At 48.7% G+C, this 13,057-nt stretch overlaps 4 protein-coding genes across 4 annotated transcripts; 3 read left to right on the top strand and 1 right to left on the bottom strand.

Moving 5' to 3' along the window:
- Positions 1 to 206: 206 nt before the first annotated feature.
- Positions 207 to 1,639, top strand: UA08_08486 (Serine/threonine-protein phosphatase 4 catalytic subunit; the record flags this gene model as incomplete). Its single annotated transcript, XM_020263380.1, has 3 exons — positions 207 to 223; positions 290 to 1,547; positions 1,637 to 1,639. 3 exons carry the CDS (start codon positions 207 to 209, stop codon positions 1,637 to 1,639), a joined length of 1,278 nt encoding a protein of 425 aa, XP_020116392.1.
- Positions 1,640 to 2,067: 428 nt separating this feature from the next.
- UA08_08487 (Nitrogen assimilation transcription factor nirA) lies at positions 2,068 to 5,103 on the bottom strand (the record flags this gene model as incomplete). Its single annotated transcript, XM_020263381.1, has 5 exons — positions 2,068 to 3,313; positions 3,376 to 3,744; positions 3,811 to 4,774; positions 4,830 to 4,884; positions 4,981 to 5,103. 5 exons carry the CDS (start codon positions 5,101 to 5,103, stop codon positions 2,068 to 2,070), a joined length of 2,757 nt encoding a protein of 918 aa, XP_020116390.1.
- Positions 5,104 to 6,532: 1,429 nt separating this feature from the next.
- Positions 6,533 to 9,209, top strand: UA08_08488 (hypothetical protein; the record flags this gene model as incomplete). The annotated part of the gene is made up of 7 exons (XM_020263382.1): positions 6,533 to 6,586; positions 6,731 to 6,929; positions 6,996 to 7,426; positions 7,498 to 7,661; positions 7,721 to 7,981; positions 8,252 to 8,674; positions 8,732 to 9,209. 7 exons carry the CDS (start codon positions 6,533 to 6,535, stop codon positions 9,207 to 9,209), a joined length of 2,010 nt encoding a protein of 669 aa, XP_020116391.1.
- A 1,500-nt stretch (positions 9,210 to 10,709) lies between these two features.
- On the top strand, positions 10,710 to 12,203 carry UA08_08489 (hypothetical protein; the record flags this gene model as incomplete). The annotated part of the gene is made up of 1 exon (XM_020263383.1): positions 10,710 to 12,203. The coding sequence occupies one exon, from the start codon at positions 10,710 to 10,712 to the stop codon at positions 12,201 to 12,203; it is 1,494 nt and encodes a 497-aa protein (XP_020116269.1).
- Between the last annotated feature and the right edge of the window lie 854 nt (positions 12,204 to 13,057).

The raw sequence follows: 13,057 nt of genomic DNA on the forward strand, positions 1-13,057 counted from the left end.
CAAATCATCGTTTCTTTCTTAGCTGATCGCCAGTCTTCGCTCCTTTCGCCTCAATCTGCTGGTCCAGACAGGGATGAAGTGCTGCAGGGTGCGGCAATAACAGGGGACTCGCGCGTTTCTGTGAGCAGCACCTTTTCCTGGGTTGTCCAGCAGTTATCCACGCAGCCTGTTGGACAACAACGGCCCGCGGCAAAAATCAGGGCATCATGAGTGACCTAGACAAGTACGCAGACTTTGTATCCTTTTGCTAGTCTACAGGCGCAATCGCTGACTCGATAATAACTACCAGAGCCATTGCACAGCTGAGAGCTTGTCGACCGATCCCCGAAGCCCAGGTCCGTGAGCTCTGCTACAAGGCGCGTGAGCTGCTTATTGAGGAGGGAAACGTTGTGTCGGTGGATGCACCTGTGACAATATGTGGTGATATTCATGGACAATTCCATGACCTGATGGAATTATTCAGAGTGGGCGGCGACGTACCAGATACAAACTATCTATTCATGGGTGACTTCGTGGACCGAGGCTTTTATTCGCTTGAATCGTTCCTCCTATTGCTGTGCCTGAAGGTCCGATATCCCGATCGCATTACGTTGATACGAGGAAACCACGAGTCAAGACAGATTACGACCGTGTACGGCTTTTACGACGAGTGCATTCGCAAATATGGAAGCGCAAATGTGTGGCGCTATTGCTGTGAGGTGTTTGATTACCTGGCACTAGGGGCATTGGTTCTCGGTGCAAGCTCGGAGCTGGAACCGACAAGCCGGACTGAAAATTCACAATTAGAAGGTGAATTGGAGACAGAGGTGCTTAACGCCAATGGCGAGGTTACAGCCATGTCGTACCGACCCAGATATAGATCTTCATCAGATGCATCAACGGATACAAGAGATATCTCACCTCCTAGAGATATATCTGCTGCGCCTGGCAACACACCTTCCAGAACCGGGCCTGCCGGCACAGGAGCCTCCGGCCACAGCTCCGGGAGCTCTGGCACTACGGCAGGCGCAGTGCTATGTGTCCACGGCGGTCTGTCGCCATTAGTGGACAGCGTTGATAAGATCCGACTTATTGATCGAAAGCAGGAAGTGCCTCATGAAGGTGCTATGTGCGACCTTCTTTGGTCTGACCCGGACGAGATCGAAGGATGGGGATTGAGTCCTCGAGGAGCTGGCTTTCTTTTCGGCGGCGATATTGTCAAACATTTCAACCACAAAAACGACCTGTCTCTTATTGCTCGAGCACATCAACTTGTCATGGAAGGCTACAAGGAAATGTTTGACGGAGGCATTGTCACAGTCTGGTCAGCACCGAATTATTGCTATCGATGCGGCAATGTAGCGGCTATACTAGAACTGGGTGAAGATGCCAGCAATGGAGGCACAATCGCTCGTAGCAACGGCGACCTTGGACGGAGTAATGGTGTTTTGCGCAGTGATATGGGAAAATATATTTTGGGTCCCGGTAGACGATACAGAGTGTTTGAAGCAGCTGCGCAAGATACCAGAGGCATGCCAGCGAAGAAACCGGTTGCCGATTATTTTCTGGTAAGCCCTTTCTCCCCGCTCCTTACTGCATGCTTTCTGTTTCTCCTTATTCCTACGATTATAGTACGATATGCTGACGTTGACGGTAGTGATATCATGTAATGACGCTCCCCTTTTTCATCCTTTGTCTCACTGACATCTGGCCAGTTCTTTGTCTCCTTTGTGCACATGTGTGATGAAAATTCAGCATTATCTAATGACTACTCTATTGCTCCCCCTTTCCTTCTCGATTGTTCTAGAGACGATTCGATATATAGTATATGTATTCTTACACAACCCAGAGATTCAAAAAGAAATTGAGACACATGATGATTCTCTCCTAATCAATCTAAATTCGATGTAAAGAATAGAGTAAAATTCATAAAATATCGCGAGCACCCTGGTATATATACCTCCTATCAAATTTCCAATTTCCCCACTCCCATCTGACTCCATCATATAAAACCCAGAATTCATCCGAAACTATAAATAGCATATATACATTTCCATAAAAACAAAGCGAAAGAAAGAAAGCACCCGTTCAATAACCTGACGGGGGCATATTCGCATATCCATAACCCTGTTTAGCTCCTTGAACGTTTCCCGTAAGATGTTGCTGCAGGTTGGCCGTAGCATGAGCATGTTGTTGTTGCTGTTGGGAGGGATGCATATCGGGAGGAGGAACGTTAAGAGTCACGAATTGGTTGCCAGCCCATCCTTCGCCCCAATTCTCAAGTCCTAATGCCAAGGCACTTTGGTCGCGCATCCACCAGTCTTGGTTCTCTTCCATGAGGCTGTCGGCTAGTCCGTTGAAGACGGGCATTGGTGGTGTGCCGCTCAGGGCTGCCGGGCTGTTGCTGCTGTTCGAGTTGTCGCAGGATGTGTCCTGATGACTCTGACTCATTTTGTTCATCATGTCTTGTTGTTGATGTTGGTTCTGATAGTGGTGATGATGTGATTGGAATCCGCTGTCGGCCCGAGGGTAATTCGTGTTTTGATTGGGGTGAAGATGGTTCATGTTGGTGGGCGGCGAGGAGTGGGCTGAGGTTGGGGGGTAATTTTCATACGGAAGACTATCCATCCGTTCAGGATAGTGTGCATGAGTGATGCTTGCATTTGCGGCCATTTGGTGTTGTATTGTTGGTGCTGTCGGATAGGTTGTTTGTCTCTTGGGGAGGAATGTAGTCGGCTGCAGCGGCGGTTGTTGTTGTTGTTGTGACTGTTGTGGCTGTTGTGGGTGCATATTTGACGATGCTGACGGAGAGACACCGTCTGGGTTTTGACTTGCTGCTACAGGCAAAGGTATAGCAGCTTTGGCTATTGTCGGCGAGTCATCCGACACACTAGGAGAAGTAACTTGGTCCCAAGACCCCCAAGAGCCCCATTTGTTGCGAGTTCGGTCGAAAACCGACGTGACTTCGTTGGGCACTTCAATATTCCACTTAATGGCAGACAGGTCCAGAATCCGCAAGGTGCGACGAGCGCAAAGCCAACCTTCTGCTATTTCCTCGAGATTTCGAACGCCATGAATGAGATCTCTCCTGGCATTTCGCTCCGGCAGATTCAACAAATGAATTGTGCAGGCTGAATGCGCGATATACACCGCAATATTGCAAATCTGACGCAAGCCGTATGACTTTTTGTATATCCGTAGAAGTTTAGATATGGCAGCTGCAGCCTGTGAACATAATTTGCGTGGCGAGACATGTTGTGGTAGCGGCGATGTTGACTTGGTGTATTTCAGGAATGGACGGTAGAGATGGATGAACAAAAGCTGATAAAACATGCTGTACGCATTAGGGTTAATATATTAGACCACACATAAGCTTTCAAAAAGACCGAGACATACTGCATGAGGAGGATTGGTGGAAGTTGTCCGTCTTTGGGTTCCATCTCCGCTGGGAGGCTTTTTTTCCACGCTTCGAGTCTGGTATGAAGATCACTTAGCTTCGATAGTTCGGCTTGCCGTGAAGGCTGCTTCTCGGTAGGAACGGGATGATAGAAGAAGGTGAGAAGGTCATTGCTGATCTCGCAGAGTTTCGAAATCTGCAGTGCCACGGCTCTAGTCCGCGCAGGTTGTGCACGCTCTCGCCCGAGGCCGGAATCCGTGTACGGTATCCATGGCTCCGCTTCTTCAGCAGGAAACACATCGAATTTAGGAACGGTAGCATCGGATATTGTTAATTGTGGCTGTCGCCCCAGATAATTGGACCAGCATCTATCAAAGAAAACAAAGTGTTAGAAAGCTCAAGAGGGAAAGACAGTGCTAGCATGTACTACATACTTATCAAAGAGAAAGCAGCCCCAGAATGTGACTCTTCTCGCGTCAATGTCTTCCTCCATTAGCTTGTTGGAGCCTAGAGATGCAGCATCGACATTAAGGCCCAAGTCATAAGCCATCCGAAAGCTCATGCCGCTGTACACCCAACCTTTGCCTTCGCGACCACAGCCAGCCTCTCTAACAGACATCAATGCTAGTGCTTGCACAGTGCAGAGTCTAGCCCTTTCATGTTCGTCATGTTCTAACATTAATCGTTTGGCTTCTTTGAAAAAGTGATCACCAGCTGTTGCAGAGTCTTGCGGGTTTGCAAAAGCGCCTGACCACGAGCTAAAGTGACAACCCAATGCAAGCATCGCATTAACCAACAAAGACGAGCAGTATTGACTTGAATGGCCTCGTATAAAGTCTCGGTAAAAGAGGCTTTTCGACAATGTAGTGAAGTATGCATAATGCCAAGTGAAGTACATGGTCAGCAAGTGCTTCACCAATGCCTCGTCATTAGTGACCCTTGTCCACTGGGCGACAGAAAATCGCGATCCATCTTCCGTATTCAGGATGCCTAGCGACGAGCTCTCTTCATTTAGTTGCATATCCGGTGGGAGAAACATCAGGTTGGATGTGCCGCCGATGAACTTGACGGAGCCATCAAGCATCAATTCACTCATCTTTCCTGACAGTTCGGACTCAAACTGGTTTGCCTCTGGGTCATCTTCGATAAGTGGTTCGCGTTGTTGAAGATATGTAGGGAGAGATGCCAACCCTCTTTCTCGGTTGACTATGGAATCTGCTACATCCTCTAGACTATCGCACAGGCGAATTTGGCGGACAAGTTCGATCGCATTCTCCTCGTCATAGTTTAAGATCGCATGGATAAGCGTCTGAAGCGTGGTGTTGCGTGTCCGGAGGTTGTCAATGTCTTTCTTGTAAACCCCTTTCCTGCGATGATCTGAATTCGGATCGTAGATACCTGTCCCCGATGTAAGCAGTCTGATTCCAGAGAAGCAAAGTGAAGACCAGCTTACATGGGGTATGATATACTGATAAACAGGCGGCGCAACTGGGGAGGTTTCCGTCGCACTAAACCAAGCATTCAGTATACGAGCTGTAGAAATGTTGACAATATATCATTACCTTTGATTTCCTCCGACGGCAGGCGATGCAGGCCGAACTCACGCAGCGGCGTTTGGCAGCTTGGCTATCATCGTTCCCTTGGACCTTGACTCTGGCCCGAGAGGACGATGTCGTTTGCGCCGCCTCCTCCGTGCCGTCTTGATCAATATTGGATTTGTCATTCATCTTCCGGGTTTCGACGGTGGCACTCGGCTTCTGGTTCTAAGCAGATTATGCCCATAGTTGATGCAGACACGCAAGTCCGCTACGATGTTGGTGCAAGCATAGTACGTATGCTGTATCTCGCCTGGGCAGCAATGGTTGGTCACTGTATGTCGTTGGTAGAAGAAAGTAATCGAGAGGCAACGGAGTTTCAATTCCGAAGCCCCCGCCGGCACAATCGACTATGCACAGCCCCGCGCTGAGAATAAATTCGCTCCCCGGGCGGCACTCCAGAGTCCCCTTGAGCAATTCTCCAAGGCGCGCGGTAGGCGAGGTGGGAGGTCGTTATCTCTGTGCAAAACGGATGATTGGTTGGTGGGCTGTCTGCAGCTTCGCCCGCGGTGATAAGAACTCTGCGGCGGGCCGCACGCACCACTACCGCCGTTTCGGGAGAGCGTTTTGCCGACTAGCTTTGCTGTGATGATGACTGAGTATATCGCAACTTCGCAACTTATAGCATTCTTTCAAACAGCTCTCTGAAGCGTCGTTGGGTGGAAAGTGACTAGATAGCTGTGCGCATGATGGAGATTGCTTTCTCAATGACACTGACTCCCTTGCTTTTTATGTCTGCAACCATTCTTCGCGAGTCAAATGGCCAGTTATCTGGAATCAATTGATGTTTGTAGCAGATGCTTCGGGCGATACATGAAGGGTGCGGTGATCGGGCTGAGCAACAGGCAGCACAAATAGTATCAACATTCTTGTCATTCGCAAGTGACGGAATCCCATTCTGTCATGGGTATAAAACCTGCTCCTTCCTCACATCTTCCCCAGCCCAACTCAACATCAGGAAATAACGGTGAGTGGTTTTGGCGAGTTTCCGTATTATCCTCACACTCACTGCCTGACAGTGTCCTGTTTTCTCTGATCTATCTTCCTGAATGAGTTTTGGGGATCTAGTTTGGCGGACGTGGAATGCTAGGGGAACCGTGGCTATCAACGGATTTTTTACCATTACACCACAAAAAAGAGACACCCTGACGAAAATCCATCCAGCAAATCAGCGTTCTCATCAGATTTATCTGAAGCCCAGTTGGGCTCGTTGACTGTAAGCCCTCGGCGCACAAGATCAAATTGGAATTGCCCGGGTTGCGGCTCTCAAACCACCATCGCTCTGAAACTCTCCACTAAAGAGGAGGATGTCAGCCCAGACAGCTCCAGATCCATTCGCTGATTGTGGCTATATAATATCAAGAATCTTCCGCAAATTGTTCATGATTTGGAAGCAGGGCATGACCAAAAAGACCGAATCAACGCCGGGTTTTTTGCCTTGGAATTTCATTGAATTGTCTGCCGATCAAGTGCCATAAAACTCCATCTCTTCTGGTCGAAATACCTAGTTTAGAGCTGTTGATATTATGGTGGTATATTAATGTTGGTGCCGAACCCTACAATGATGATAAAGAGGACGACATTGAGGACGATGCTGGTCTTGGCCCATCAATGTGTGAGTCTGTGAAATGGCGGTATAGACAGCAAACCTCTTCCCAGCCCAAGCTTAACGAGTATCAAACCTGGTATTCTTCTTCTTGAACCGCTTTCGAGGAGGGGATATGGGCCAGGAATTATTGTGCTCTGTCCCGAAAACCAGTATGCTCCGTCAAAAGACAAGACAACTGCCAAAGACAATGTTCTATCCACATTGATGAAGTGGGCAGAAGAAGGATACACAGTCGTTGAGATTACAGAGAGTGCTTTTTCTGCCAGCGCAAAGGAGGTCATTGATATAGCCGTTGAGGCACTGCGGTCCTGCGACAAGTGTAAGCCTCAGGAGACGTTCGGGGTCGCAGGTACGTATGCGGCAACATGATTGGAGAAACGAAAATGAGAACGGTGGTTGATCAGATAATAAACAGCATACGACCCCCAGCTCTGGAATCGGATTGCTCCCGCAACCATCTTGCGTACAGACATTGCCGGGGTTATTGTCTACAGTGAGATCAGGCACTACGAAAGCATCGCGCCCACTGGCACAATCCCAGGCATATACCATCTAGCAGGGAAAGCATCCTTCAAGCCACCACGGCCGGAAGCCCATACGGCTTACGTCTACCCCGCTGTAACGACACATCTATTCGCAAGCCCCCATCAGCCTGAGTTTCACTACTCCTCCGAGTCAGTTTCCCACACGCGAAATCTTACTTTCTTGAAAAGGCGCATGAACGGTCCATATTTTGATCTTGAGGCCATATGGGATGAGCACACGTATTACGAGTTTGAAAATAGATCCTTGGAAAACACTATGGCTCCAATGGTCCAGGAACCATACGTTAACCACATTCCGACGGTGTGCTTATACAATAACCTTGCATTATTATCTCTAAGTATGGAAGAAGCTAACATATTCTCATATTACAGATGATTGGCGGTATTGGTCGCCTCACCTACTTTTACGCCAACCATTTCATATTTGCAAACCCCGACAATACCGAATTGGAGCTCATCAGTCAAACAATTGGAATCGATAGAGTGGTGGATGAGTTTATTTACAAATTCACCCATGAAAAACGCGTTGATTGGCTGTAAGTCTCTTCTTTCTTCGTCATCTTTCAGTAACAGCATGACCAATAGATGCTCTTAGCCTCCCCGGAGTCCCTCCCACTGGGAAATACGTCCAGATTCCCATGACGGCCGTTGTCAACATCCGCGGAGACCGTCTGTATCATGAACATATTGCGTGGGATCAAGGATCCGTCCTTGTGCAGTGCAGGCTTATGCCGGAATATCTCCCCTTCTCGCAACCGGGAGCAAACGGGGAGCAGATGGAATATAGAGTGCCTGTAGCGGGTGTGGAGACCGCGGAGAAAATGAGAGTGAAGGACAGCGTGGAAAGCAATGGCATGTTTGATTTTAGAAGCAGAGCAATGCAGGAGAATAATATATGATCATAGTGTGGGTCCATGCGGCACAACAGCCTGAGGCTCTCATAACCCTAAGTAGGTACGGTACATACATAACCCTGGCGGGACTAGTCTAATCGAGTTTATATGCAAACTTCGATACGAGCGCAACAAACCTCAACCATGCCGTTCCAACTTTTATCTCGTCAGATATAAGATCTAGTACATATTTCCTCACTTTCTGCCACTCGTTTATTTTCAACAATATACAGCTGGCCAGCCATGGCTCCCACACTCTTTTCCATTTTCGCTCTTTCATGCACCGCCGCAGCTACGCTCAACCTCAACATTTCCGGTCCCAGCTGGGACTACACAGCCAACGATCTCGCGGATACAACCTCGTTGGTCTGCAAGAATGCATATAGCGCAAGCATCGACTGCGACGACACCCTCCTCAAAATTGTCGCGTCTCTGGACCCCGATTTTGACCCGCAGTCCGCAGACTTAGAGGCTATGTGCACCACCGCGTGCAGCGACTCGCTGGCGCAGTATGTCAAAGACGTGAATGCTGCATGCAATCAGCCTGGCGATCTGGCAAACGTCGCCAGCGGTAACAAAGGTATTCCACAAGCGTCTGTGGCCACTGTCGGCGAAGTATTTCAGTACAAGTACGGTGAGGCTTGTGCTATGAATGGGTATGTTTGGAACTCCGTATAGAAATGCAAGACATAGCTGACTTATCTCGGTCTTAGCTCCGACTACTGCTTCCTGACCTATCCCGACAGTAGCGACTGGGCCCGAATCGGCTTCCCATGCAACGATACATGCGCGGTGCAGTTCTACCAGAACGCACATGACCAGCCCGGCTCGGCGTATTGGTTCGACTACTTTTACCTTTCCAACCAGAGTTCATATTGGGAGAACACCTTTGCCGGCGGCTGGCAGACCGTGGTTCAATGTGGCGATGGTGGGAGCGATGTCAGCGTCAGCTCTGCGAGTGTGAGCGCAACCGCAGCTGCGTCGGATCGTAGTGCTCTTTCAACAGACGCAGAGGTTTCTCTTAGTGCTACAACAGCGATATGGACTGCTGCTGCTGCCGCAACGACGAGTGCAGAAACCACGGCCTTGACAGCGGGGTCCACGATAGGAAGCAGTGCGATTGCAGCAACAGCCAGTAGAGCAACGAGCGGGGCTGCGAGGCTCATGCTGCCATTTGTAGGTTTTTTCTGAGTACATAGCGGATTTTCTAGGAATGGCTCTAGGAATGCGTATCTGTAATTAGTAGTTAGTATATCACATTGGACACTATACCAGACATAGTATTACACAGTGTATTTAGGAGTATTTAAGATGTAGTCACAGTCCATCGCAGGGACACTTAGTAAGTTAATATACATAACCGTTGGCACTATTTTCTGACACCAACATCTGAGCTATGCGGCACGCGAGTAGCTCATACTTGCCTATTTGGAAGACAATTAGGGCTAGTGTCACGAGTTACGCTCCATGCCCAAAGAAGGAGGTGGTATCAACAGTATTCTTGTTCCCTTCGCTGGGCCTTTGCACACCGCTGAATTTTTTTTTGTTTTGTTTTTTCCCCCTTCTTTTTCCCGTTTATTTATTTACCAGCCACACGCGACAAACGATTATTAATATTAGGGCCAAACTTCCCATTGCGGATTCTTCCACGTAAGGCGGTTGGCCGTGGATCCATGGTTGATCATGACACACAGATATCCATTACTAGACAGAAACAGTCTCGAGATCAAGCGAGTGTAAATCTGTAAAATGCAGAAAAAGTGTGCAGGTTATTCTGTGCGTGTGAAGCGACCCAGCTGAGGCGTGCAAGCCGAAAGCTTGTTAGATTTAACAATTAAAGCAGAGCGCTAGTGCCGCCGTAGAACATTCTGCCGCCAGCCGTGCTATCCGCGCGATCGCACTATGCAATCCCCGGTAAATACAGCCACTCACGATGAACGGCATTAATAATCCCACTAAGACATTGCTGCGAGTCTGCGTACTACGTAACCGTACCGATGAAGCCGCCCCAAGCGGTTTAGAGTGCATAAGCGGAAATCAATTGGCAGACAGCCTGCCAACGCATGTCTATCTAAAGCGTGCACCGTGCCTGATATGCTGCCTGATCTGGTATATCCCAGTATGCAATCCTGCCGGATAGACGAAAAATTACACACTGTAACAGGCAAACGAAAAATACACACGGCAGGCGCCCCTCATTGGCCAGGTCGGGGTTCGTCAGTCCCAATACCGGGCGGGTCCGATTAGTGGACGGGCCGATTCGAACAAAGTAAGCATGCGGTCACGCTTATCTCCCGCCTGCTCCCTAAACACTTTCGTCCTCTCTCTCTCTCTTCTTCCCTCCCTCTTGTAAACCTCACGCCTCACAAGCCTTTGCTGTCAACACCTCGATTTTTATCATTATTGCAATCGACCCCGGCCATCGCCATCGCCATCGCCGTCTTTCCACGCTTGTCCGTGTCAACTCTCTCAACGTCATCTCCGAGTCGCGTGCTGTCGCCTTCGCTATCGGAAGCATCTGCTGATAACGCTCCCTCTCCGTTTCCACCACGACAAAGGTGACCTGGGAAGTCTCCGATCATCCCGGGTCTCCTTTTCCGCCTTTTCATCTATGTTCCTCGCACAGACCCTTGATCAGAGCGCCTCCTCGGGAGATAATATGATACCAACCCTCTCTGGGGAGTATGCAACATGATGGTACCCAGAGCTTTCCTGTTTTCTTCGGTACGGCTTCAGGAAGATGCCATACAGAACGAGAAGAATAACGTGAAGACTGCGACGTCTTCGCGACAAGCGAAGGAGAATAGACCGCCGCTAGCCTCGGGCGCAGTCATCTCCCAACCTGTCGCTACAGACTCGGCCACGGTTTCTCATACAAGCCCTGTTATTATACCCCCAAAAGCTAAGACGGAACGCAATGGGAATTTTTACCAAAGCAACAGAGCCGGGGGAACTGCACGTAGGGATTCGGCCTCATCGCGGCAGTCAACCTCCGCCCAGACCTTAGATCGCAATCTTCCCTCGTCTTTGGCTACGCTGCTCGAGACCACGGCGATCCCTCGTCGAAGTAGAAGCATAAGGGGACCTCGCAAATTACCGCGTGGGAACCATGTCGAAGCTTTTAGTCGATTACTCATGGATGGTGTCAAAGTACGAGATGACTATATTAATCTTGACGGGACACCAAACTCGCCATTAGACTATCTGCTCAGTCCTCCGGACGAGCATTACGATAATAGTCTCCCATCTACGAGCCACACGGACGTGGAGACGCCTCAGTTTAACCGCACTTTTTCGACGGATTCCGTGCCCTCCTTAGATAATGACTTGAACTCTTATACTACTTCAGGACCGGTTACTCCGTCATCATCCTCAGTGTTTCCAAGACGAGCCACCTTTGAAAGACGAAAACAACTGTTTCCGCCACAAGAATGCGCCACCGACCATCCACTTCTGGACCCCGATGTTGATTCGCTGGATTCGTCCTACCTCGTTCAAGAAAACACACCTGTTCCCTCCCCAGAGAGTCGTTCACTGCGAAATTTGCCCCGGCTTGGTTTTACCTTCAAGTCCAATCTCACCGCTTCCCTCAGGGCCATCAAGTCCGCAGCGCAGACAGTGTCTAATTTTGCAACTCCCTCTGTCCGGCCGGATGATTTTCTCACACGCTCTTTATTCTCTATCACCCCAGAACTGACGGACGACCGCCGACCTCTTCCTTTGAGTGGGCCGCCGTCACCCGCTCTTCGCCGTTACCTAAACCCAATTACATTGTCTCCCGCCGAGATGCACGTATACCACGATTACCCACAGGATCCGTCGGGAGATATCAACAGTTGCCCTGTTTCGATTCAAATGCAAACATATAACCGGTCTAAATCAGCGGACAACAAGGGACCATTCAGTACGGGGAATGGGAACAACCAGCAAACGTCCTTATTTGACCCTGAAGTTCCTTCTTCCCGACAGCGAGAGCCAAGAGAAAACAGTGACTTTCTCCGTATGGTGGTTCTTGAAATGAACATGCGTCGAAAGGGGAAATTGCGCGATGACATTCCTACACGCGCGAGGATATGGCTCCCACCACGCAAAACCATACGGCTAGTTTCGGGAAATTATGACGAGGACGAGCCGGCCATTCCACAACGATGGATTGGGGTCTCCATTGAGCGAATCGAGAACTAATCCTTCCCACCTTCCCTTTTCGTTTTGCTCTCCAAATTCTCATTTCTTAGCATGCATGTACATAGCATAGCATTATATACATTGCGGTCGTCTATATTGCGGTATGGAGCAGACATTAATGGTTGGACATCAGCGCGGCGTTTGTTATTCCACTGATTGGTTACTACTAGAGCATACTTTGGCGTTATTTTCCAGTCCATACTTTGCATGGTTGTTATTTATTTTATCATTATGAAATAATTCAATTTAACTTTGCCGTGATCATACTGTTATCTCTTCAGAACTCTTTTATTTTCCCCTCGGGTCTCGCGCTATCAGTTTACCAGTACCCGCTGTTCCCGCCCTAATATAAGCCAATACTAAATAATCATACTTCACTGACCACACCATGTAACTGAGTCCCTCAATCCTTCCACTAACGAATGGGACATAATTATTCACCGTTACAAGTGCTTATTATTTGATGCGCATATGCATATGCTCAGGTGTTCTATCTCCGTATTCTCAGCCTCGCGTAAATTACTGCGTAATGTATATATAGATCTTGAACTTTGAAGCGCGGATTTCACTGAAACCGTTTTGAAAACACATCGTCATCACGTATAATAAAGACTGATATCGAGAAAAGCCCCCACCCTGCAGCATGTTGGCTCAGAGGAAGCGCGCCGGGCTCATAACCCGGAGGTGTAAGTTTATTGAGTCTTGATCTTCTCAGTAGATTAAAATACTAATATTGTTGTTAGCCCTGGATCGAAACCAGGACATGCTAGGATGGTCTATATTGTTATTATTTTTTTTTTCTTTTTCTTTTTTTTGGTTCTCCTCATCTTGCAGAAAATGGGAGGTGCACCCCG

This window comes from Talaromyces atroroseus (assembly GCF_001907595.1).
Source record: "Talaromyces atroroseus strain IBT 11181 chromosome Unknown scaffold_14, whole genome shotgun sequence".
Taxonomy (NCBI): Eukaryota; Fungi; Ascomycota; class Eurotiomycetes; order Eurotiales; family Trichocomaceae; genus Talaromyces; species Talaromyces atroroseus.